Source organism: Cynocephalus volans, chromosome 4 (assembly GCF_027409185.1).
Source record: "Cynocephalus volans isolate mCynVol1 chromosome 4, mCynVol1.pri, whole genome shotgun sequence".
Taxonomy (NCBI): domain Eukaryota; kingdom Metazoa; phylum Chordata; class Mammalia; order Dermoptera; family Cynocephalidae; genus Cynocephalus; species Cynocephalus volans.
The window spans coordinates 97505121-97527684 of NC_084463.1; the positions used below are offsets into that span (position 1 = coordinate 97505121).

General features: G+C 37.6%; 1 protein-coding gene across 1 annotated transcript in view; it reads left to right on the top strand.

Moving 5' to 3' along the window:
* The first annotated feature begins 997 nt into the window (after window positions 1-997).
* GDPD4 (glycerophosphodiester phosphodiesterase domain containing 4) overlaps window positions 998-22564 on the top strand; it is an 89791-nt gene continuing 68224 nt past the window's right edge. The window contains exons 1-4 of the mRNA XM_063094872.1: window positions 998-1177; window positions 5019-5122; window positions 19095-19188; window positions 21527-21586. Of these exons, the coding sequence (XP_062950942.1) occupies window positions 998-1177; window positions 5019-5122; window positions 19095-19188; window positions 21527-21586 (438 nt within the window). The remainder of the gene's footprint in view (window positions 1178-5018; window positions 5123-19094; window positions 19189-21526; window positions 21587-22564) is intronic.

The following is a 22564-nucleotide window of genomic DNA, read 5'->3' on the forward strand; positions in this document are numbered from 1 at the left end:
TTTAATAATTTGTTCTTTTTTTCCCCCTGAATTCACACATTATCTGGAAGTCCCTTTGGTATGGGAACAATTTTCTTCAGTTACAGTGGAGTGAGAAAATGCAATAGTGATTGCTAGATGTCCCTCAATATCTGTTTTTCCTTTTTTTTTTTACCAGTGAGAAAATCCCTGTTAGTGAAATGTCATCTTCAACTTCTGTAAATATCCTTAAAATAAAGGGGAGTAACTTTGTTCTCCGTCCTTCCTGCTAGCAGTGATTAGAGGTGATGTTATAATTTGAGCAGTCATTTTGGACCCTGAGAAGGAATCCCTGTGCCGGGAATGGTGGGACGGTGAGATGAAAGATTACTGGGCACTTAATGCCATTGTGAAGCCATGTACTACATATACTACAAAATACTACATATTTTGTTCTTCCTCTGAAATTTTTTTTGCTGGCGAAAGTAAAAATAAACTTGTCTTATTTCAGTTGTTGCTGGTTTGAATGTTCCACCATTCATAATTGAAGCTAACCCTAACTGATTCCATATGGAAGAGAAGAGAAAGGGAAGGGGCAGGCAGCTGTGTGCCTGAGTCACTTATTAGACAAGGATTGTATTTTACATATAGCTCACCCATGCCTCTAATGTCTCAAGTTATTTCAAGAGCATGTTATTGTTAAAAAGCACATTCATATGTATTATGTAATTTGATGCTTTCGGCATCTATCATTATCAGGACAGGGAACACGGTCCTATTATAGAGGTGAGAAAACTAAACCTAGAATGGTTCAGTGACTGCTGTAAATACTCAACAGGTTAATGGGAAAGGTAGGATGAAGCTCTATTCTTCTGCCCCAGATCTTGCATATTATCCTTGATTGTTAATGGTTTCTTATTCATCTATATTTGATAGAATTTTCTATAGAATGGTGGGGTAGAGTACATTAAGGGGAGCTACACTAGATCCTGATTGTTTTATTTTGTCATTTCCAGCAAAAGGGTGTATTATATCAAATATGGTCAACAGGATAGAGCCCACGAGGAAGGGGACAGAAAAACCAGAAAGCTTTAATCCATGGATTTCTCAGTTCTTCAGCCACCAATGCTATATCACCTTTCTTACTGGCTGCTACAGTTGCCACTGGAAATATGGACAATGGGAGACAACTAAACTTGGATCCTGTTGCTGCACTCAGGTACAGAGAGATGGGAAGGAGCTGGGACCACACTTTCTCAGATTGGGGAGCGTGAGCTGGCCCTGGGCCCAGTGAGACTCCTGGGCTAATTAGAGACTCCAGGACTGGGAATGCTAAGGCTCTAGTTCTTTCATGAAAATACTGTACCAATTCTGGAGCCAAAGTTAAATTCATGAAAACATGTACTTGCTTTCTTCATTTGCTTTCACTTTTATTCTTTTCTTTTCTTTTCTACCTGTCTTATGTCATTTACTCATTCATTCACTTTTACATTTTTTTCATTCAGTGAACCTTCAAGAACAAATGAGGTTTGGGTGCAATTAGATATTTTTGGCTAGGGATTACAGGAATTCCTGAATCTTTGATAATTCTCTCTTTTCTGTGAGTTTCTCAATGGAGAAACTTGTGAGGAAAAATCAGCAAGTGGGAAACAAGGTGCTTCTTCATTATTTGTCAAGCCAGTGCCTGATTTTCCCTAATGAAGAGCTGTAGTAAGGTTGAGTTGGGGCATGTGGCCTAGCTTCATTGAAGATGTCTTTCTTTCTCTAAGCCATGTGTTGGGACCCTATGATGGGCTGCATAGTTTAAAAGATTATATGATGAGCACACTGAAGTGAGTAGAAGAGGGCCAAATCATGTACCTTCACTTACTTATAAACATGTTCCAGCTATGTCCAAGAATCTGACAAGTTGGGTCACTGATATCTTATGCCTGAGCTAGGGAACACAAGAAAAGGGGTAGGAAATGGGAGGCTTCCCTGGAGTAGGCAGGAATGTTCTTCTGTTTCCTATCTCTTTCCTGCCCAGATATTTGGCTTCTGTGTTAGTCACTGGGTATAACCAAAGAGCTTCAGGCACGGTTCCTGCTGTCAAGGAATTCACAGTCTTCTGGGGAGAAAGACAAGTGCACATACAATCTCAATATAATGAGAGATGTTCTACGATTGTGTGTATGTGCCAGCCCATTTTAGATGGAACAGAGGATATGAATGGAGAAGTGATGGGGAATGAAGCTAGAGAGAGAGATGGGTCAGATGTTGTGTGGTTTTAAGAATTGGACCTCTGCTATATAGGAAATAAAGAGTCCATAAAGATTTTAAGCTGGTGATGTAGTCTGAGCTATGTTTTGGAATGATGATTTGATTATGTGGAGGATGTATTGGAAAGAACAAAACTAATGCAGGGAGACCTTTTGCTTTCAAAGAGAATGCAACATCAGTATTCCAAATAGGAGATATTGGTGGCCTGGATTAGAGTAATGGTGGTAAAGATGGACAAGAGTGAATAGATTCAACAGATATTTATTACTTAGGGATGAGGTAGAAAGTCCCATGAGAGCTATAAAGAAGAACATAGAGGAAAAAATAAAGGGAGGCTTCATGGAAAAGGTGACATTTGAGGCAGTGTGGTGTAATGGAAAAATCTCTGGACCAGAGCCGGAAGTGTGTATGGGTCCTAATTCCAACTCTGCCCTTGGGCTGGTTATGTGATATCTTTGAGCCTCTTTATAACTAGGGAGTTGAGCTAGATAATTCTCAAGGCCCTTTTCTGCTTAGAGGAAGGAGTATAGCATAAGCACTAAGATCTTGTGTTCTGGGGAAAGACTGCCCAGATTCAAATTATGCCTTCACTGCTATCTCCAAATTTGAATTACCCCCTTGTGGGAGCTTAGGCAAGTTACTTGACATCCCAGTGCGTCAGTACCCACCAGCAGGGTTAGTTGTAAGGGCAGAAGAAGTGATATGTGGAAAACACTTTGAATTGGCCTTGGCACACAATTAGCACTCAATAAATGTTAGCTATTATTGTCACTGTTCTTGGAATCACTGACTTATGGAAGTGACATAGAGAAGTGATAGTACAGGGGATTCTTGGTGGAGGGAATAAGATGAATGTCCAGAAATGGAGAAGCACAGGGGTGTTTAGGGAAAAATGAATTTCCACAGTAGAATTTAGGGGCATGTAAGGGAATAAACAGTAAGAAGCAGTGTTGGAAAGGAATATTTTGATCAAATTATAGAGCATCTTTATGTCAGGCAGAAATATTTGAACTTTATCCTGTAAACAGTGGGGAGCTTTTGAAAATTTTTTGATCCATGGTGGCAACAATGAGAATCAAAAAAAGGAAATGGGTTTATTCAACAAAAAATTTATTGAACACTTCATACGAGCCACTGTGACTGAGATAAGCTAAGGCCTTAGGTCTTCCTGCAGTATACATTCTAGTGGGATGAATTAGGTAATAAACAGTAAATGAAGAAAGATGATTTCAGATAGTGATAAGATCTGTGAAGATAATAAAATAGGAAAATGTGTTAGAAACTGGGATGAGAGAGTGGTTAGAGAAGACCTTTTTGAAAATGTGTTGTTTGATCTCTCTTAAATGAGGAGATAGAGCCAGTTGTGTACATCCTGGGCTCCTGAGGTGGGAACAGATTTGGTTATGTTCTAGAAACAGAAAGAAGGCCAGTGTAGCCGGCGTCTGGAAATGAAGTCAGAGTGTAGAATGGGATGAGGTCAAGGATGGGTAGGTGTTGATCATGTAAGACCTTGTGGGCCACGGTAGGCAGTTTGGATGATATTCTAGTACAGTAGGAAGCTCTGAGAGGGTTTCGAGCAGGGGAGTGACATTATCTGGTATATGTTTTATTTATTTAAAAAAATTTTTTTTGGCAGCTGGCCAGTACAGGGATCTAAACCATGACCTTGGTGTTATAACATGACACTCTAACCAATGATAAATGTTTTAAAAGTCCTCACAAGTTTCGTGAAGAGAATGTGTTTAAGACCTTAGTCAGATCCCATGCTCTTCATTCTCCTGTGCCCGGACGGTAGTAGTTTACTGCACTGAAACCTGTATGTCTCTCCTTAGCTTTTTGGAATGCCCTTTTTATGTTTTCCATTTTATATTTTTATTCTTACTCCTCACAATAACGTCAGAATTTAGAGAGGGTAGGGATTATTGTTTCCATTTTTTAACAGATTAAAAACTGTGTCCCAAAGATATGGAATTTCTTATTCATGTGATACAGAAGCTTTAAAAATTGTAAGTCAGAGAGCAACTCAAATCTAATCCTCCTGGGAAAGGTTTGGCATTCTGTGGCATGGCTTGTTTGTGATATGATTTTCAGTGTGGGGAGTTGCCTTCAAGTCTCATTTTAAATACTTCCTCCATAAAGATATCCTCCGGGCTTTGAGCTCACACAGGTCTGTGTTCCAGTCCTGCTCCTGCACACTTCTTGACTATGTGATCTTGAGCCAATCACTTTACCTTTCTGAGCTTTTTCCTGCAAAATGAGGTTAATCATACCTAACTCATATGGCTCTTATGAGAAACTAAAGTAGCTTGTGAAGTCCCCAGCACGAAATAGCTACTCAAAAAATGTTTATTCTCTAACTCTGATTCCACCTTCCTACCCAGAGTGAGTAGATAAATGAATGGATAAATGATGAATGAATGAATACACAATGAATGAATCACTGAGCAAACATTTGCTAGATGGAGAGGTGGATGAACTCTACAGGTGATTGTTGAAAATTGGCTAAACTGAGAAAACTATGTTAGATATTGGCAGTACAGGAATATTTAAGAGAAATTTCTTCTCAAAGAAGAAACAGTGTAGCATCAGAAATAAACGCACAATTACAGTTAAATGTAATAAGTGTTATAAATAGGTATATGCAACATTCAATATGGGTAAAAAGAAGGAGTGATCACTTCAGCTTGGGGAAGGTAATCCATGGCACTACAGCTGTACTAACTTTTGACAAGTGTATACAGAAATTGCTGAGCTAACACGGATAAATGGAGCTAAGTGAGACTTCTTCTTTCTCTTCCCAGAGTGAGCAATTATTTTGCCCATTTCTGATAATGTCATTTGTCTTATCTGTGATTTTACTGTTCCTGTGGATAGAGACCTCAAATGAATACTTTGGCATTGACTGGTAAGTTTCACTTTTTGTACTTTCATTTGTGTAAGGGCTGATAGCCACCTGGATTGTACCTCAGGTTGAACAGATATGGTGGCATAGTATGGAGGGTAAACAAAACTGGGCTTCCCATAGCTTGTGGGTGAGAGGCCTGACTCTGGGACAGGGGTGGGATGCCTAGCACCCTAACCTGTATTTCTCTTTTACCTGTGCTCAGCCTCACTCTTAGACCAAATCTGGCTCAGTGGGAAGCTTTCTCTATGCTTCCATTGTCCCCAGTCCTTCTCCTCAGATAACGATTCCCTGATATCTTGTATTCCTTGATATCTTGCTCCTCAGTCTCTCTGTCTGGGTTACTGATGCCTACACTAATTGGTCTTTCATGATCTCTGTCTCTGAACCCTGCCTCTCTGATAACCTCTGCCTCCTCCTTCTGTCCTTAGGGAGCTTCTAGGACTCTGAACACAGGGACAGACATCCCTTTTTAGCACCCTTTCATGGCCGAAGTCGCACTCTGGGATTGCTCTCAGCCCTTCTAGTTTTTCTGGCCTGTTGCCTTCTAACCTTGCTGTAAATCTTATGCATTATTTGGTATTTAGAGGACAAGTGTATATTTGGTTGTGAAGCTTTTTTTTTTTTGTCTTTTTCGTGACCGGCACTCAGCCAGTGAGTGCACCGGCCATTCCTATATAGGATCCGAACCCGCGGCGGGAGCGTCGCCGCGCTCCCAGCGCCGCACTCTCCCGAGTGCGCCACGGGCTCGGCCCGGTTGTGAAGCTTTTAAAAAATGGAATACAGTTTATTTTTCCCTTTAAAGGAGTAAAATATGTTTTGTTATTTTAAGTGTAAAAAAATGTAGAAAACAAGGAAATATAATATCTGCTAAGTCACATTCTTGAGTGACAGTCACTTAATACTTATTTCCCAGCCTTTCTTTCTATGCTTATTTTTATATTACTCTGCTCATACTGTTTATATAATTTTATTTTCCCTTTTTACTTAAAATAATTATAAACATTTTATGAAGGTATTAAAACTCCTAATAAACATCATTTAAAATGGTTTCAAAATGTTTCATGACATGAAGATGCTATGATACAATTAGCCATTTTTTATAGTTAGGCATTATGAGTGATTCTAATTTTCTTGTTTTTATAAAATAATAGTACAGAGAAATCTTTGTATTCTGATTAATGTTCTTAGAATAGATTCCCACAAAAGTGAGGTTATTGAGTCAAGAAGAATAAGCACTGTTAAAATTCATTATGCCTATCGCCAAGTACTTTCCCAAAATTTTATAGCAATTTCCATTTACAACAGAGGTATATGATAGCTTCTATTTTAATCTGCTGCTGGTAGCATTAAATATTCTAATTTTGAATAATTTTTATTAATTTTCTGATGGAGTTATTTTTTGTTTTGTTTTTATTAGAATCATTGAGTTTCAAAGCTAATTTATTTTCTTTTTTCATTTTTCTTCTTTTGCCCATTTATCCTTTGGGAGTATTCAGTAAGTTTTACCATCAGTTCATACATAGTGTATTTATGGACCAGTTCTGAATTATTCATTTCTTTGTATATAAGTTTAAGAATATCTGGGTCTGAGAACTGTAGTTGCCAAGGACTGTGCAAAGTCTAATATCCAAATTTTTCTGGATCTCTCCCCATCCATTGAGTGGTATCAAAGTCCTAGCTAGGACTTAATACAATATAGCTGAAATAGTGTGGTGGCAGGAAAGGGAACCTCTGGTCATCAGTCCGTACTGGTCATGTTCATCATTATTACTTTCATCTCACAATGCCCCTAGTCAAGCACTAGTCCCTAGCTACTTTTTAGAACTGGTATTCCATGGCATGCTACAAAAATGTCCCTCACAACAGGATTTTGCATTAACCATAAGCATGGCTCAAGGAATCATCACCGTTGCTCCCCAGACTGAAATGCTTACTGGCCAACTTCCATAATCTCCCTTGAAGCCATCCCCTACTTGTGATCCTCTACCTCCAATATGCAGTGTACAAGTTGGACACAAGTCTGAGTACCAGTGAAGTGTTTGATGCTAGTGCAAAGTTACTCTTTATATTTTAAAAGTAGGCATAATCTTTTGTTTTCTTCATATGTTTTACCTTAAAAACTATATGATATTAATATAGCTATACTAGCTTTAGTTGTTTTATCTTTTCATCATTTTCTTTTTAACCTCTTTGTATCTTATGTTTGGAAAAGTCTCTAGTAAATAGCATATGTTTGGGTTTCTCAAATCCAGTATGGCAATATTTTTCATTGTATTCCAAATAAAAAGACATCTCTGTATTAACATAGTTACTGATATATTTCAGCTTACATCCATAATTTTCCTAATGCTCTTGTCCTGCCAGTTCTATATTCTTATTTTCTTTTTTCTTGGCTTATTTTATATTAAGGTTTTAAAAATTATTTTATTTTTTCCCCTCTATTATCTTGGAAGGTGTACTCACATTTTTCTATCCGACTCACTCTTGCTATCTTTTTTGTAGCTACTCTGGAAATTACAACATGTAATCTTGACTCATCAAAGTTTAATACTAATTAGTATTTTAACCCTTTTTTGGATAATACAAAGATCTTGAAATAATTTAACTTCATTTACCTTTTTATGACTTATAAGCTATGTCCTTATGTGTTTTAATTCTACATAAATTTTCAACCACTTGTGACATTATTATTGTTGTTTTGTATAGTAATATTCATTTAGATTTACCTACATATTTACCTTTTTTATTGCTCTTTATTTCATCATGAATCTCTGATCTTTCATTTAGGGTCTTTCTTCACCCTGCCCCTTGCCCCCCCGGATAAAAATACTTACTAGTATTTCCTTTAATAAGAATTTCTAGTGACAAATTCTTGCAGTTTTTATTTTTGTGAAAATGGCTTTATTTTATCTTCATCTTGAAGGATATCTTAGCTGGGTGTAAAATTTTAATTCAGCAGATTTTTTCTTTTAGCACTTTGAATTTTTATTCTTTTATCTTCTTGCTTTAATTATTTCTCTTGAGAAGTCTGCCATCAGTCTTATTTTTGTTCTTTTGAAAGTAATCTGTTTTTTTTCATCTGTCTGCTTTCAAGAGTTTCCTCTTTATATTTGGTTTTCAATAATTTTGCTATGATGTGTGTAGATATGGTTTTCTTTGCTTTTATTCTACTTGAGGTTCTTAGACCTTCTTAAATCTGTGATTTGATGTCTGTGGTGGCTTTCTGCTGTCAGTTTAGCTAAGCTGGAACTTCATTTCTCTTCCCTGTACAGTTTCAATTTCAAGAGAAATTGGCACAAGATGTGGAAAACACAAGTGAAGCAGCAGCCATTTTTTATGTTCTGAAGGTTGGTGAAGGGGAATAAGCATTGTGGCAGTATGCAGACATTGTCTCTGATCTACAGACTCACCTTGTTGGTGTGGGAAGCACTTGAATCTGCAACTCTTCTGACTTCCACCAGATCTCTTCCTTTAGTTTATCTCAGTCTCAAACCCAGTTTTTGTCCAACTTCATGGCAAAGAATGCTAGATCCTTCTGTAGGTTTCCCATGCTATAGAGGCTAATGGCAGTGAGAGTCATTTACAAAGTTGAATTTGTCATTGTGGGTTCCAGTTCATCCTTGGAAGTTTTAGTTTGCCCTTAACTTTCACCACTTCATATCTACCTTTTTTCCCTGATTGCCAGCCTGACTAAATATAGTGACTTAAGGCCTAATACCAAATGTAAAGGCAACAACTTCTTGTAGAGATTTCTCTGTAAGTTCCTATGTTGTGCAAACTCTAATCTCTTTAATAAATCTCTTATTTTATATCACTCATAGTGGTTCTGCTGCTCAAACCATTACAGATATAAAAATTGGTATCAGCATCAGTTCTAGAGGGACAGAACCTTAAGGATGGGTTCTCTAAGTGGGTTCTGGGTTCTCTAGAATTGGTTCTCTGAGTTGATTAAATTTAAAGATTTAAGAGCCCTGTTTCCAGTGGTAAAGGAGACAGTGATTGTTCATGGCATGCACTGGTAAAACATTTACTTAAATTATTACCTATAGACACCTTTAATCAAGTAGCTATGGAAGCTACAACTTTGGTTGACTAAGTAGTTGCTTTCACAGAATGTTTTAATGAAAATAAGGGGTATAATGTCTTTTCTGCAGGAGATATATTCCAAGACCCCCAGTGGATTCCTGATACCATGGATAGTGCAGAATCCTATGTATACTATGTTTTTTTCCTTTACATACATACCTATAATAAAGTTCAATTTGTAAAGTAGGCACAGTAAGAGATCAACAACAATAATAAAATATAACAGTTATAGCAATGTACTGTAATAAAAGTGTTGTGAATGTGGTCTCTTTCTCTCTCCTAAAATATCTTATTGTACTATACTCACCCTTCTTCTTGTGATCTGTCAATCTGGTGGCCAAGGTGGCTACTAAGTGATTAACAGGCGGGTAGCATATACAGCATGGATATGTTGGAAAAAGGGGTGATTCACGTTCCAGGTGGGATGGGGCAGAATGGTATGAGATTTCATCACACTACTCAATAGTGCACAATTTAAAACTTATGAATTGCTTTTTTCTGGAATCTTCCACTTAATAGTTTTGAACTGTGGTTGACTGTAGGTAATTGAAACTGCAGAAAGTGAAATGGAAAGTGGGGGGACTTCTGTATAATGAGCTATGGTGCCTGTTTTCAGTAGTAAAGGGATGATAGTAAGAGCTGCTGCCATCAAACCAGTCCTTTTTTTTTTTTTTTTTTTTCTCATTTTTCTTTTTTTGTGGCTGGCCATAGGGATCAAACTCTGGACTACTCTCTAGCCAATTGACCTAACTGACCAGCCAGCTGCTGCCATCAAACCAGACACTCTGAATTCATTGGGAATTATGAGATCTCTTGGTTGCAGGCACCAAGTTATGGCACTTAATTGCCAAAGCCAAGATGAGTATAGTTACCATAATGGGCAGCAGAGTTGACACATTAATAAAAGTGGTCTGACCTGAGAAGATATTTGGTTTTGGCTAGTTGATTATAGCATCCCTAAAACTGAAATAGATAGGCAGCCTACTAAAATCTTTCTTAGGTTATTTCTGTATTAATGCTCTAGTTCTCATGAAGAGAACCACACCATGAAATGAATCTCATGAAATGAATCACCACCACAGAGAGTGTGGCTCCTTAACAAATTCCTTCAAAAATAGACTTGGCCAGTTCACAGACTCAGAGGCCCCTAAATGAAGGGAAGTCCTTGAGTAAGGACCCTCCTACACAGCCAAAAGTATATACTGTCAATCTTCTTACTAGTTTTCCCCAAGGAACCTCTGGCAATTTACCAGGGTGGCTGTGAATTTGGAAAGAAGAAATACTTTTTAGGAAGTTGCTGGACACTACTCTGAACTGAAATGAATTCCTGGAGATCTGAAACACCACTGTGAGACTTCTGGGAAGATGGCAGACTAGAGTTGCCCAGGGCATGTTCCTCCCACAGAGGAAGATGGAAACGGGCCCACTGCCACTGCTGCTGCAGTTGCCAGAGCAATTGTCTGGTCCCAGAACCATTGCCCATCACAGTGCAGCTCCCTGCAGAGCAGATTCCTGCAGTCCTGTGGGTTACCTATCAGTGCAGCCAAGAATATTATACCCAGCAAAGCTATCCTTCAGAAATGAGGGAGAAATAGTGTATTTCCCAGACTAACAAAAACTGAGAGTTCACCACCACATGACCAGCCCTACAAGAAACCTTCAAAGGAGTCCTGCATCTGGAATCCAAAAAAAGATAATCACTATTGTGAATACACAAGAAAGAACAAAACCCACTGGTAGAACTAAAATGCAAATGGGAAAGAGAAAGAAACTGTATCTTACCACCTCCAAAACCCAACAAAAACTGAAGACAAACAATAAGAAAGAAACAAAAGATACTTAAAACATTCAAATGAAAATTGGTAAAATGTCAGAAGTAAGGCAATACCTTTCAGTAACAACCCTAAATGTAAATTGATTAAATTAGCCACTCAAAAGTCACAGGCTGGCTGATTAGATTAAAAAGGTAGACCCAACTACATGCTGTCTACAAGAAACACACCTCACCAGTAAAGACACACACAGACTAAGAGTGAGGTGATAGAAAAAGATATATCACACAAATGGAAATCAAAACTAAGTAGGAGTTGCTAGTCTTATATCAGATAAAATAGACTTTAAACCAAAGCTATAGAAAGAGACAAGGCCATTGTATAATGATAAAGGGATCTATCCAGTAAGAAGACATAACAATCATAAATATATATCCACCCAACATTGGAGCCAAGATATATAAAGCAAACACTATTAGGTCTAAGGAAATAAATAGACCCAAATACAATAATAGTGGGGGATCTGAACACCCCTCTCCCAACATTGGACATATTATCAGCACCACACCCCCCCCTTTTAAAGATAACCAGTAAGGGCCGGCCCCATGGTGCACTCAGGAGAGTGCGGCACTTGGGAGTGCAGTGGCGCTCCTGCCGCAGGTTTGGATCCTTTATAGGAATGGCTAGTGTGCTCACTGGCTGAGCGCGGCGCAGGTGACACCAAGCCAAGGGTTGCGATCCCCTTACTGGTCACAAAAAGACAAAAAAAAAAAAAAAAAGATAACCAGTAAGGGGATCTTAACCCTTGACTTGGTGTTGTCAGCATCATGCTCTCCCATGTGAGTGAACCAGCTATCCCTATGTAGGGATCCAAACCTGTGGCCTTGGTGTTATCAGCACCACACTCTCCCAAGTGAGCCACGGGCCAGCCCTCCAACATTGGACATATTATCAAGGCAACAAATCAATAGAGAAATACAGGATTTAAACCACATATTAGACCAATTGGACTTTGCAGATATCTACAGAACATTTCACCAACAACCACAGAATATGCATTCTTCTCATCAGCACATGGAGCATTCTCCAGGATAGAACACATGTTAGGTCACAAATCAAGTCTAAACAAATTTAGAAAAATTGAAATCATTCCAAGTATTTTCTCAGACCACAGCAAATTAAAACTAGAAATCAATAACAAGCAAAACTCTGAGAACTATACAAACACATGGAAATTAAGCAATGTGCTCCTGAACAGCATATAGGTACAAGGAGAAATTAGACAAGGAATAAAAAAATTTCAAGAAACTAATGAAAATAAAGACATGTCATACTAAAACCTGTGGGATGCTGCAAAAGTGGTACTAAGAGGGAAGTTTATTGCAGTAAACACTTACACCAAAAGAATAGGAAGATTTCAAATAAACAGCCTAAAGCTACATCTCAAAGAACTAGAAAAACAAGAACAATCCAATCCCTAATCAGTAGACAGAAAGAAAGAATTAAGATCAGAGCAGAACTAAATGAAATAGAAACCCTAAAAATGAAAAAAGATCGATGAAACAAAAAGTTGGTTTTTCAAGAAGATAAATAAAATAGACAAACCATTAGCTAGGCTAACTCAAAAAAGAGGAGGGAAGACCCAAATAACAAAAGTTAGAAATGAAAAAGGAGACATTACAACTGATACCACAGAAATACAAAGAATCATTAGAAACTATCATAAACAACTATACACCAACAAATTTGAAAACCTGGAGGAAATGGATAAATTTCTGGACACATACAAACTACCAACAATGAACAAAGAAGAAACAGAAAACCTGAACAGACCAATAACAAGCAATGATTTTGAAGCAGTAATCAGCAGTCTCCCAACAAAGAAAAGCCTTGGACCAGAAGGCTTTACTGCTGAATTCTACCAAACCTTAAAAGAGGAATTAATACCAATTCTTTTCCAACTATTCCAAAAAATTGAAACAAAGGCCATTCTACCAACCTCATTCTATGAGGCCTCCATCACCCTGATACCAAAATCAGACAAAGACACAACAGCAAAAAGCTACAGGTCAATATCTTTGATGAACATAGACACAAAAATCCTCAACAAAATATTAGCAATTACAATAGAACAACACATCAAAAAAACTATACCCCATGATCAAGTGGGATTTATCCTAGGGATGCAAGGATAGTTCAACATACACAAGTCAATAAATGTGATACACCACATCAACAAAATCAAGGAAAAACCCATATGGTTATCTCAACAGGTGCAGAAAAAGCATTTGACAAAATTCAACATCCCTTAATGATAAAGACTCAGAAAATTAGGTCTAGAAGGAAAGTATCTCAACACAATAAAAGCCATATATGACACATCCACCACCAATATCATTCTGAATGGGGAAAAGCTGAAAGATTTCCCCTTAAGAATGGGAACAGGACAAGAATATCCACTCTCACCACTCCTGTTTAACATAGTATTGGAAGTACTAGCCAGAGCAGTCAGGCAAGAGAAAGAAATAAAGGGCATCCAGATTGGAGAAGATGAAGTCAAATTGTCCCTATTTGCAGATGACATGATCCTATCTATAGAAAAGCCTAAAGACTCTACCAAAAAATTCTTAGAGTTGATCAACAATTTCAGTAACATTGCAGGATACAAAATCAACACGTGAAAATCAGTCATGCTTTTATACTCCAACAACAAACTAGCCAAAAAAGAAATCAAGAAAGCTAGCCCATTTACAAAAGTCACCAAATAAATAAAATACCTAGGTATCAATTTTACCAAGGGGATGAAAGATCTGTACAACAAGAACTACAAATCACTGTTGAAAGAAATTAAAGAGGATACAAAAAGATGGCAAGACATTTCATGCTCTTGGATGGGAAGAATTAACATTATGAAAATGTCCATACTACCCAAAGCAATCTACAGATTGAATGCAATCCCCATCAAAATGCCAATGACATTCTTCACAGAAACAGAAAAAACAATCCTAACATTCATGTGGAACAAGAAAAGACCCCTGAGTAACCAAAGCAGTCCTGAGCAAATAAATAAATAAAGCCAGAGGCATAACACTGCATGACTTCAAATTATGCTACAAAGCTATAGTAACCAAAATAGCTTGGTACTGGCATAAAAACAGACACTGGAGACACAGTCAGCCTACATAATTACAGCCAATTGATCTTTGACAGAGGCACCAAGAACATATAGTGGGTAAAAGATTGCCTCTTCAATAAGTGGTACAGGGAAAATTGGACATCCATATGTAGAAGAATGAAACTAGACACATAATTCTCACCATATACCGAAATCAACTTGAAATTGATTAGAGACTTAAATATAAGGCCTGAAACTATAAAACTCCTAGAAGAAAACAGGAGAAACACTTCAGGAAGTAGGACTGGGCAAAAACTTTGTGGATATGACCCCCAAAGCACAGGCAACAAAAGGAAAAATAAACAAATGAAATTATATCAAACTGAAAAGCTTTCACACAACAAAAGAAATAATTAACATAGTGAAAAGACAGCCTACAGAGTGGGAGAAAATATTTGCAAACAATACATATAATGAAGGATTAATATCCAGAATATACAAGGAACTCAAACAACTTAACAGTAAAAAAACAAGGAACGTGATTAAAAAATGGGCAAAGGAGCTGAATAGGCATTTCTCAAAGGAAGTTATACAAACGGCCAGCAGACACATGAAAAAATGTTCAACATCACTCAGCATCAGGGAAATGCAAGTCAAAAGCACATTGAGATATCATCTTGTGCCAGTTAGACTGGCTCTTATGAAAAAGTGAATAACAAATGCTGGCAAAGATGTGAAGAAAGGGAAACGTTTCTACACTGTTGGTGGGACTGTAAATTGGTACAGCCATTATGGAAAACATTATGGAGGTTTCTCAGACAACTACAGATAGAACTGCCATATGATCCAGCAATCCCACTGCTGGGTATATACCCAGAGGAATGGAAATCTTCATGTCAAAGAGATACCTGCACCCACATTTTTATTGCAGTTCTATTTACAATAGCCAAGAGTTGGAAACAACCTAAATGGCCATCATCAGATGACCAGATAAGGAAAATGTGGTGTATTTACACAGCAGAATACTTCTCTGCCATAAAAAAGAATGATATTCCACCATTTGCAGCAACAGGGATGAACTTAGAGAAAATTACTTTAAGTAAAATAAGCCAGGCACAGAAAGGAAAACCACATGTCCTCACTCATAAGTGTGAGCTAAAAAAATAAATAAATAAAAGAAAAAAGATAAAACAATTACAATAATACATTGAACTTTCAAAAGGAGAGAACAGAACTGAGGTTACCAGAAGTGAGGGAGGAGAAGGGGGAGGGGGGTAAGGGAGAAATTGATAAAGGGCCATGAAAAAACGATTGCATTGTATAATGTTGAATATACTAATTATCGTGATTTGAGCATCACATGTTGCATGCAGGTAATGATATTCGACTCTCTACTCCATGGGTATGTACAATAAACTGTTACAATAAACAAACAAAAAACCACCACTGTGATTCACCAAAGTAGGGACTTTTTGATGTTAGGTAATAAATGGGGTTTTGGCTTAGGCCCATCTCCTCAGTGGGTATAGTGGTCCCCAAAGTCATTTTGTCATTATTTCTCTAGTTCTGGAATGCATAGTTGGAAGAAACATACATATTCAGCAGTAGGCAGTAGCCCCACAGCAACACTCCATCATTAAATAGAAGTTGTATATATAAGAGTGAGCTTCTGCAGGTCCTAAAGCCACAAGTAAGTTCCATTGGTGCCATAGCAAATTACCACAAATTTAGCAGCTTAAAACAATACCCATGTATTATCTTACAGTTCTGTCGGTCAGAAGTCTGGCATACTCAGTGGGTGCTCTGCTTAGGATCTCATAAGGATGAAATCAAGTTGCCATCTGGTCTGACCTTTTACCTAGGGGCTCTGAGTGAGAATCCACTTGCAAGTTCATTCAAGTTGTTGGCAGAATCCAGTTCCTTGTTGTTGTAGGAGTGTAGGGAGTACCTGTTTCCTTGGTGGTTGTCTGCTGGGAGTTGATTTTAGGCTTCTAGAAGCCAGTGCATTCCTTAATTTAAGGCCTACATATTCAAGGCTGGCAGTGTTGTGTAAAGTCCTTCTCACACTTTGGATTTCTCTTACTTCTCTTTCTAACACATTTATCTGCCTTCCTCTTCTGATTTGTAGGAGCTTGTGATTACATTGGATTCACCGAGATAATCCAGGATAATCTCCCTGTTTTAAAGTCATCTGATTAGTAACCTTAATTACATCTGCAAAGTCCGTCTTGCTATCTCATGTAACATTATTGCTCATGTGACGCCAGCAGATAAAGGTTATGGGGGCCAGAATTCTGTGTGTGTGCGTGCGTGCGTGTGTGTTGTGTGTGTGTGTGTGTATGTATGTAATATATAAATTTTTATATTCTCCCATTTCTTTAGCATTAAACAACACATGTGTTATGTGACCATAACTACTATTGTGGTTAATATTATATATCAGTACATAAATTAGAGGAATGAATATCACCCAATGGTGATAAAGGAACTTTGTATCTTCTCTTGGGGAGAGCGTTGGTGTGCTTTTGGTTGTATGAGAGATAATTGTATTATGTTAGACAATAGGCAAGGATGGTTAATAGAGGTGTGTTTGGATACCAAGTTGACAATCAGTGGACTTTGGTGGTGTACTGACTGGGTTGATTAGCTAAAGAGAAACTACATTTCTTCAGAGTTCCATTCCCAGTATAGGATGGATCACAAGAGAAATTTGCATAAAATTTGGTAGGGGAATGTAAATCAGTAGCCTTTTTTAAAAAAATATTCTATAGAAGGTGAGCTTGCAACCAGGAATCAGAGAACATGTAAGGAATGTCAGCAAATAAACCCAATGAAGCCAACAAATAGAAGAACTTGCACCCAAGAAAACATAATTAATAGAACATTCAGAGAAGATCCACAAAACTTTATATCTTTATAAATCTCCTGAGAAGTAAAGGAAGAACTCACATTCGTGAAACAAGAATAGGATGTTTTAACACAAGCTCAAGTGTTATCAAAACAATCAAACAGAGATCTTGAAAGAATTTTTTTGAAATGAAAAACGTTAAATATGGCCTTAATAGCAGTCTAGATACAGCCAGAGAATCAAACAGTTTAAACAAATAGTGATACTGACTTTGCTTTCCAAGTAACAAAGAAAACTTAAGCTTTGACATTTAATGGTACCTTTATTTTTCTAATCATTTCTAAACATTAGATATTTATTTTACTTCCTTTCAACCTAAAAGGTCTTTTTTTCTGGATATTCAGTCACATGTAAAATTATCATCATTGAGTTTGGTTCAGCCCAAAACCTTTTCACCAAACTTGGGTGAAGTTCCCACCCACATGTGTGGACCACAGGCAAAGGAAAAACTGTGTTTATTCTCCCTCTCATTCTACTGCTTCCTGTCATGGTCATCTGTACTCATTCTTGGTGGTAGTGGTGACAAAGAGGAGTGAGAAGAGTGAAAAGGAGTTTGCTTATGTGACTTCCTGTACATCAGTGGGAATTGAAAAAAGGAAGTCTCCATTCTTGGCCATCACTTCTTTGAACTGAGAATATACAATACTGATGACTATGCAGTAGGCTCACTCTACAGGGATGTGTCTATTGTGTTATATCCTGTTAGCAGCATAATCACAACCCACCTTTTGGATGTAGGTTTTCTCACTCAACCAAGACAGCTTTCTTGGAGCAGCCTAGTCAGTGCAACCTGCTCATCTACAATCCACATTTTCTGCACTGTTTAAAGAAACTTTCTATGACATCTTCCCAGCTTTCCCTGCAAGATGCAGTTTTGTTGCATCTTTTGCCAGTACATACCACAATGCTTTATATCAACATCACCAATTGTCAGTAAACAGTAATTTCGGATGTAGAAAAAAAGACACATTGTAGTGAGGCATTGGGACAGTTCACATAGCAAGGAATGGGGAAACAAGTCTAACTCTAAAACATACACACGGGGAAAAAGGAAGTGACAGTTAACCTATCAAAAGTTCTGCTCTCTGTAGTTAAGGGGAATAATTAGAAAAGCTGGATAAATGATTTTAAAAATCTAAATGATCAGACATCTACCAGGCAGTGAAGAACTATGTAGCCAAGATTCAAATAAAGAAGGAAATCCAGAGATATAGTTGGTATTTGAGGTGATTTTTACAGGAAGCTCTTGTAAGACTTGAGGGGCTAAGAGAACAAAAAGGAGAGAAGGTAATCTGGTAAAAACCATACACTTTGATTTAGGACCTTCCAGGGCTACATCCAAGGAGAATTTTTTTTCTTATTTTTAATGTGGTTATATGTTCACTAACCTAAATTTATATGCTTAAAATATAATTTCTCCAGGTTTTATATGGAGAGGAGGTAATTTCTGTTATCTTGTAATGAAAAATCTAAATTCTTTGACATACAAGTGTACTTCAGAAAGTTCAAGGAAACATTCGCATTGTTTTAATTCTGTTTTTCCATGAACTTTGAAGTTCCCTTGTATAATACCTAGACCAAGTATAACATTGTTTCTCTTACCAAATCATTAGCAATCATTTCGCAAAGTTAGCTATCAAATCATTTAGCAACTACTAAAGGGCCCAAATCTCTCACACAGAATAGAGCAATTAATATGGTGGCTATGATTGCAGTTGTGCAAGAAAATATACATGTACACGGACAAGGAACCTGCCAAAACGGAAAGTATTAGTTTTGTGGTGAATTTATGATATGACATTTTCTCTTTTGGAATTCCAGAGGATATAATTTTTGAATATATATTCTAAATTACTTAAAAAATTCCTACCACTTACACAGACCCAATTAATGTATCCAATTGCCTACAGGACAAAGTTAAAACTCCTCAAGTAAATATCCCCAAAGCTCTTGCAGATGTGTTCACAAACTGCTTCTCTACTTATCTCCCTCCATATTCTTAGGCCTCATCTAGTCTGGTCTTGTCCCTATCCTTGGTGCAGGTGTTTCTGATTTCTTCTGTATTTTAAGAATTGAAACACATTTTTCCAGGGTCGCTTTTCTAGGAACAGGATACTGGTTCTTCTGGTCCATTTTTTTGTTGAGTTTATGTGGGATCCTGGCTGCCTACACTTCATTGCTGCTGGTGAGTAATCCTTCCCATTTCTCCCACTCCCTTCCTGAGTAGCCTCATGAGGCACTCCTGCCTGTGGTATAGTATCCAATCAGTGTCAGTAGCCCTCAGTACCTAAGGTAATAACTTGTCTCAGTAGAGTTGGGGTTTATATCAGCTACTTTAATTTTAGGTACGGTACAAGGGATGGAGGCGGGGTAAGGCTTGCGCTATTAAAGGATGTGTCTTACCAGTTTGGCCCTTTGAAAGGGTGGCAGAACATCTTTTTTCTATTCCCCTGTTTTATAGCCTATCCTGTGGTTCACTCAGTATCAGCAGCTTCATATCAGCAGTACCTTTACTCATTTCATACCCCACTTCTGATAGACCTGTTCTAATGTGCAAATGCTAGTCCAGATGCAAAGTAAATTTTAGCAACAGTCTTTTGCAGTAGTGTGATCATGCCTCTGTTGCCTGACAGAGCAGAGTTGTGTGGTGTGAGAAATTTATGCCAAGCAAGAGAAAAATCTTGGGAAATGGAAAGCTTATTGGAAGATAACTTTAGGCAGTTAGAATTTTTCAGTGCACATTAATACACAGGGCAGATATTTTTCTCTGATTTCACTATTTCCTGTCCCCACCGATTTCCTGTCTGATACAGAAAAACCCAACTCCCAAATCTATTGCCATTTGCATTAATTTTCTTTCAACAAAACTTACTAACATTATAAGAGCAGAAAATTGTGGTAAGTGCTGAGTATACTGAGATCAAGAAAACATATGCAGTTTCTGTTTTTATCATTTCTATAGAGAAAGGCATGAGATATGAAGTTACAACTGTTCCTTAATTCAATATTTAGAATCTAGTAGGGGAATTAAATCATAGACAAAAATAAGTTACACAGGTGTAGCATTATAATTGTCATTATAGAGGCCTAAATAACATTCTGTGGGGATTCTGAGAAGGAAGAGGTGACTTCTAGCCAAGAGGATTAAATAAGGCTTCTTAGAGGAGGTGGTACTAGAGTGGGATCTTGAAGGGATGTTGGATTTGGACATATGGATATGGGAATGGCGAAGAACATTCTGGGCTGAGGAAACATCATGACAAAGCCAGTAAGACAGAAAAGTATAGGATATCTTGTTAAGAGGAAAAGGGCAAGTTCTGTTAGTGTGTAAGGCATAATGAAGAATAATAGGGAAACATAGCTGAAAAAATAGTCTTGTGACATTTTGGAAGGTCTGGAAAATAAGGCTAAGACATTTGGTATAAATCAGGTTTCTATTTTAGGAAAATCATTCTGGAAGTTATGGTGTGGAGAGCGGCTAGAGGCAAAAAAGACCAATTAGAAACTTTTCTTTTTAATGGGGAAACTGCAGGTGAAGTATGAGCTCTACGCCAAACCCTGGCCACTGAATTGTACCACTTTCATACAAAATAAACATGAAGTGTATAGTTGTCTTCTAAGGTGGGAATGAATTCTAGTGTCCAGTAAAGCAATGTATTTTAACGAACTTTCTTCTCTATTCTCCCTCTTTTTGGATACATGCAATGACAACAGCAATGAAAAAGGAGACCTGAGTTCTATTTCCAGCTCTATCTTTAGGTTACTTTGAACCTTGGTCAAGTCATATAACTCTTCTAAGCCTCAGTTTCCTTTTTTTCAAATGAGAATGAAGATAATATTTAATAAAATGGTATTTTATAGGGATGAGTAAAGAACAAATGAAATCATATATATGAAATTATTTTGATAAAAAGGTAAGTGCCTTGTACATCTAAACTATCATTAATATCCTAGGTATCTGAGGACTCCAGGTTTCATTTTCTGTCTCCACACTGACCTGATGACTAGCTAGATTTAGATTCAAATCTAAGATTTATTGAGCATATACCAGAGATAACAACAGATTTGACAGTTAACAACACACTGGTTCCCCAAGAAAAAGCTTTTAAGTGACCCTTGGAAGGGCTGGTCCCTGACCTCTATTCTCTTACAAGTGACTCGAAGTAACACCAGGAATAAGGTTCATCATAGGGAAAAGAAATGGGCAGGAACTCAGGAAGGGTATCAGTGTGGTAATTGTTATGAAACCCCAGAGGATATAATAATGAATTCTTCCTAGGGGCACTGGAAGTTGCAAAGAGGAAGTGACATTTGAACTGGCTTAGAAGGGTCAGTGGTATGGGGGGAAAAGCTTTGTGAGCAGAGGAACAGCATGGCAAACTCCCAGAGGCTGAAAAGTACAAGTATGGCAAGAAGTGAATGTAGTGCCAAACTGTGAAAGGAATTTTGAACTACAAAACAGCACTTTGGGCGGCAACTTGGTGATTTCAAAGTAACTCCATTTTTCTTCTTTGCTTTTGCAGTTACTTGGAATTTTGTTGATTTGGGAACGGATAAAACTATACCTGCACTGGTGTCATAAGGTAGGACATCTGAATCCTCATCAGAGACCTTAGACCAGGACTGAATGTGTTTCTCCATACTCAGTGTTAGGTACAGAGTTGCCATTTCTCTCATTGTTCCCCTAGAGAGAAGAAATCTACTTATCCAATTTTAACTGAGACAATTAAATTTCTATCAGTTGTAACTTATTTAGTGAAGGAGATGAACCCAAGGTGAACCCAAACTTTATTCTTTCTCATTACTTCATGTTAAACTCATTCTGTGACCCTATTCTTCCCGTCCCAATAAAATTTTAGGCAAATCCAATTACTTTCCCAGTCCGTTTTATTCACAAGAACATTCTCATTTCAGTCATTAGAAATTTCAGTTCATTATAATAACCCAAACTTCAACTTTATTAATCTTAAAACTTTTCTCCTCCCCTATTTGGGCCTGATCCAAGAATGGAATACTGCAGTGGTGGTGAGGGCATAATGTTGTTTTTTTTTTTAACCTCTCCTCCATTCAAATGGCCCCAGGATTTTTGCCAATATGAGTTACAAAAATATTGCCATTCTTTTCTAAGCCTTTGTCCACTGAGGTATTCTGGGATCAAATTCTAGTTATGAGCTTTTAGGCAGTGAGAAGTGATGGAGGGGGATTATAAGAAGAGTTGACATTCCCTTGGAAGGTTACTACCTTGGTTTGGCCTTCACACCAGGAAGGACCAGGCTTATCAGACTTGAGAGGAGGGACTTCTTCTATTGGAAAGGGAGATTCTGTGGGACTTGGAGTTTCAGTTTTGTTGTACTCAGAACAAACCCAGAAAGGGAAGCGTTGACATCAGGTTGTACCCTTCCCTTCTGCCTAGGGATGCCCAGAGAGAAATAAATGTCCTCTACCAAAATTCCTTGTAAATATGCTAATATCTTGACCTCCCAGTAAATACACTAAAGTTATTTATTAGCCAAAAGATACTGGAGAGTTCTTATCTGCAAAAATTTCTAGCAGGATATAGA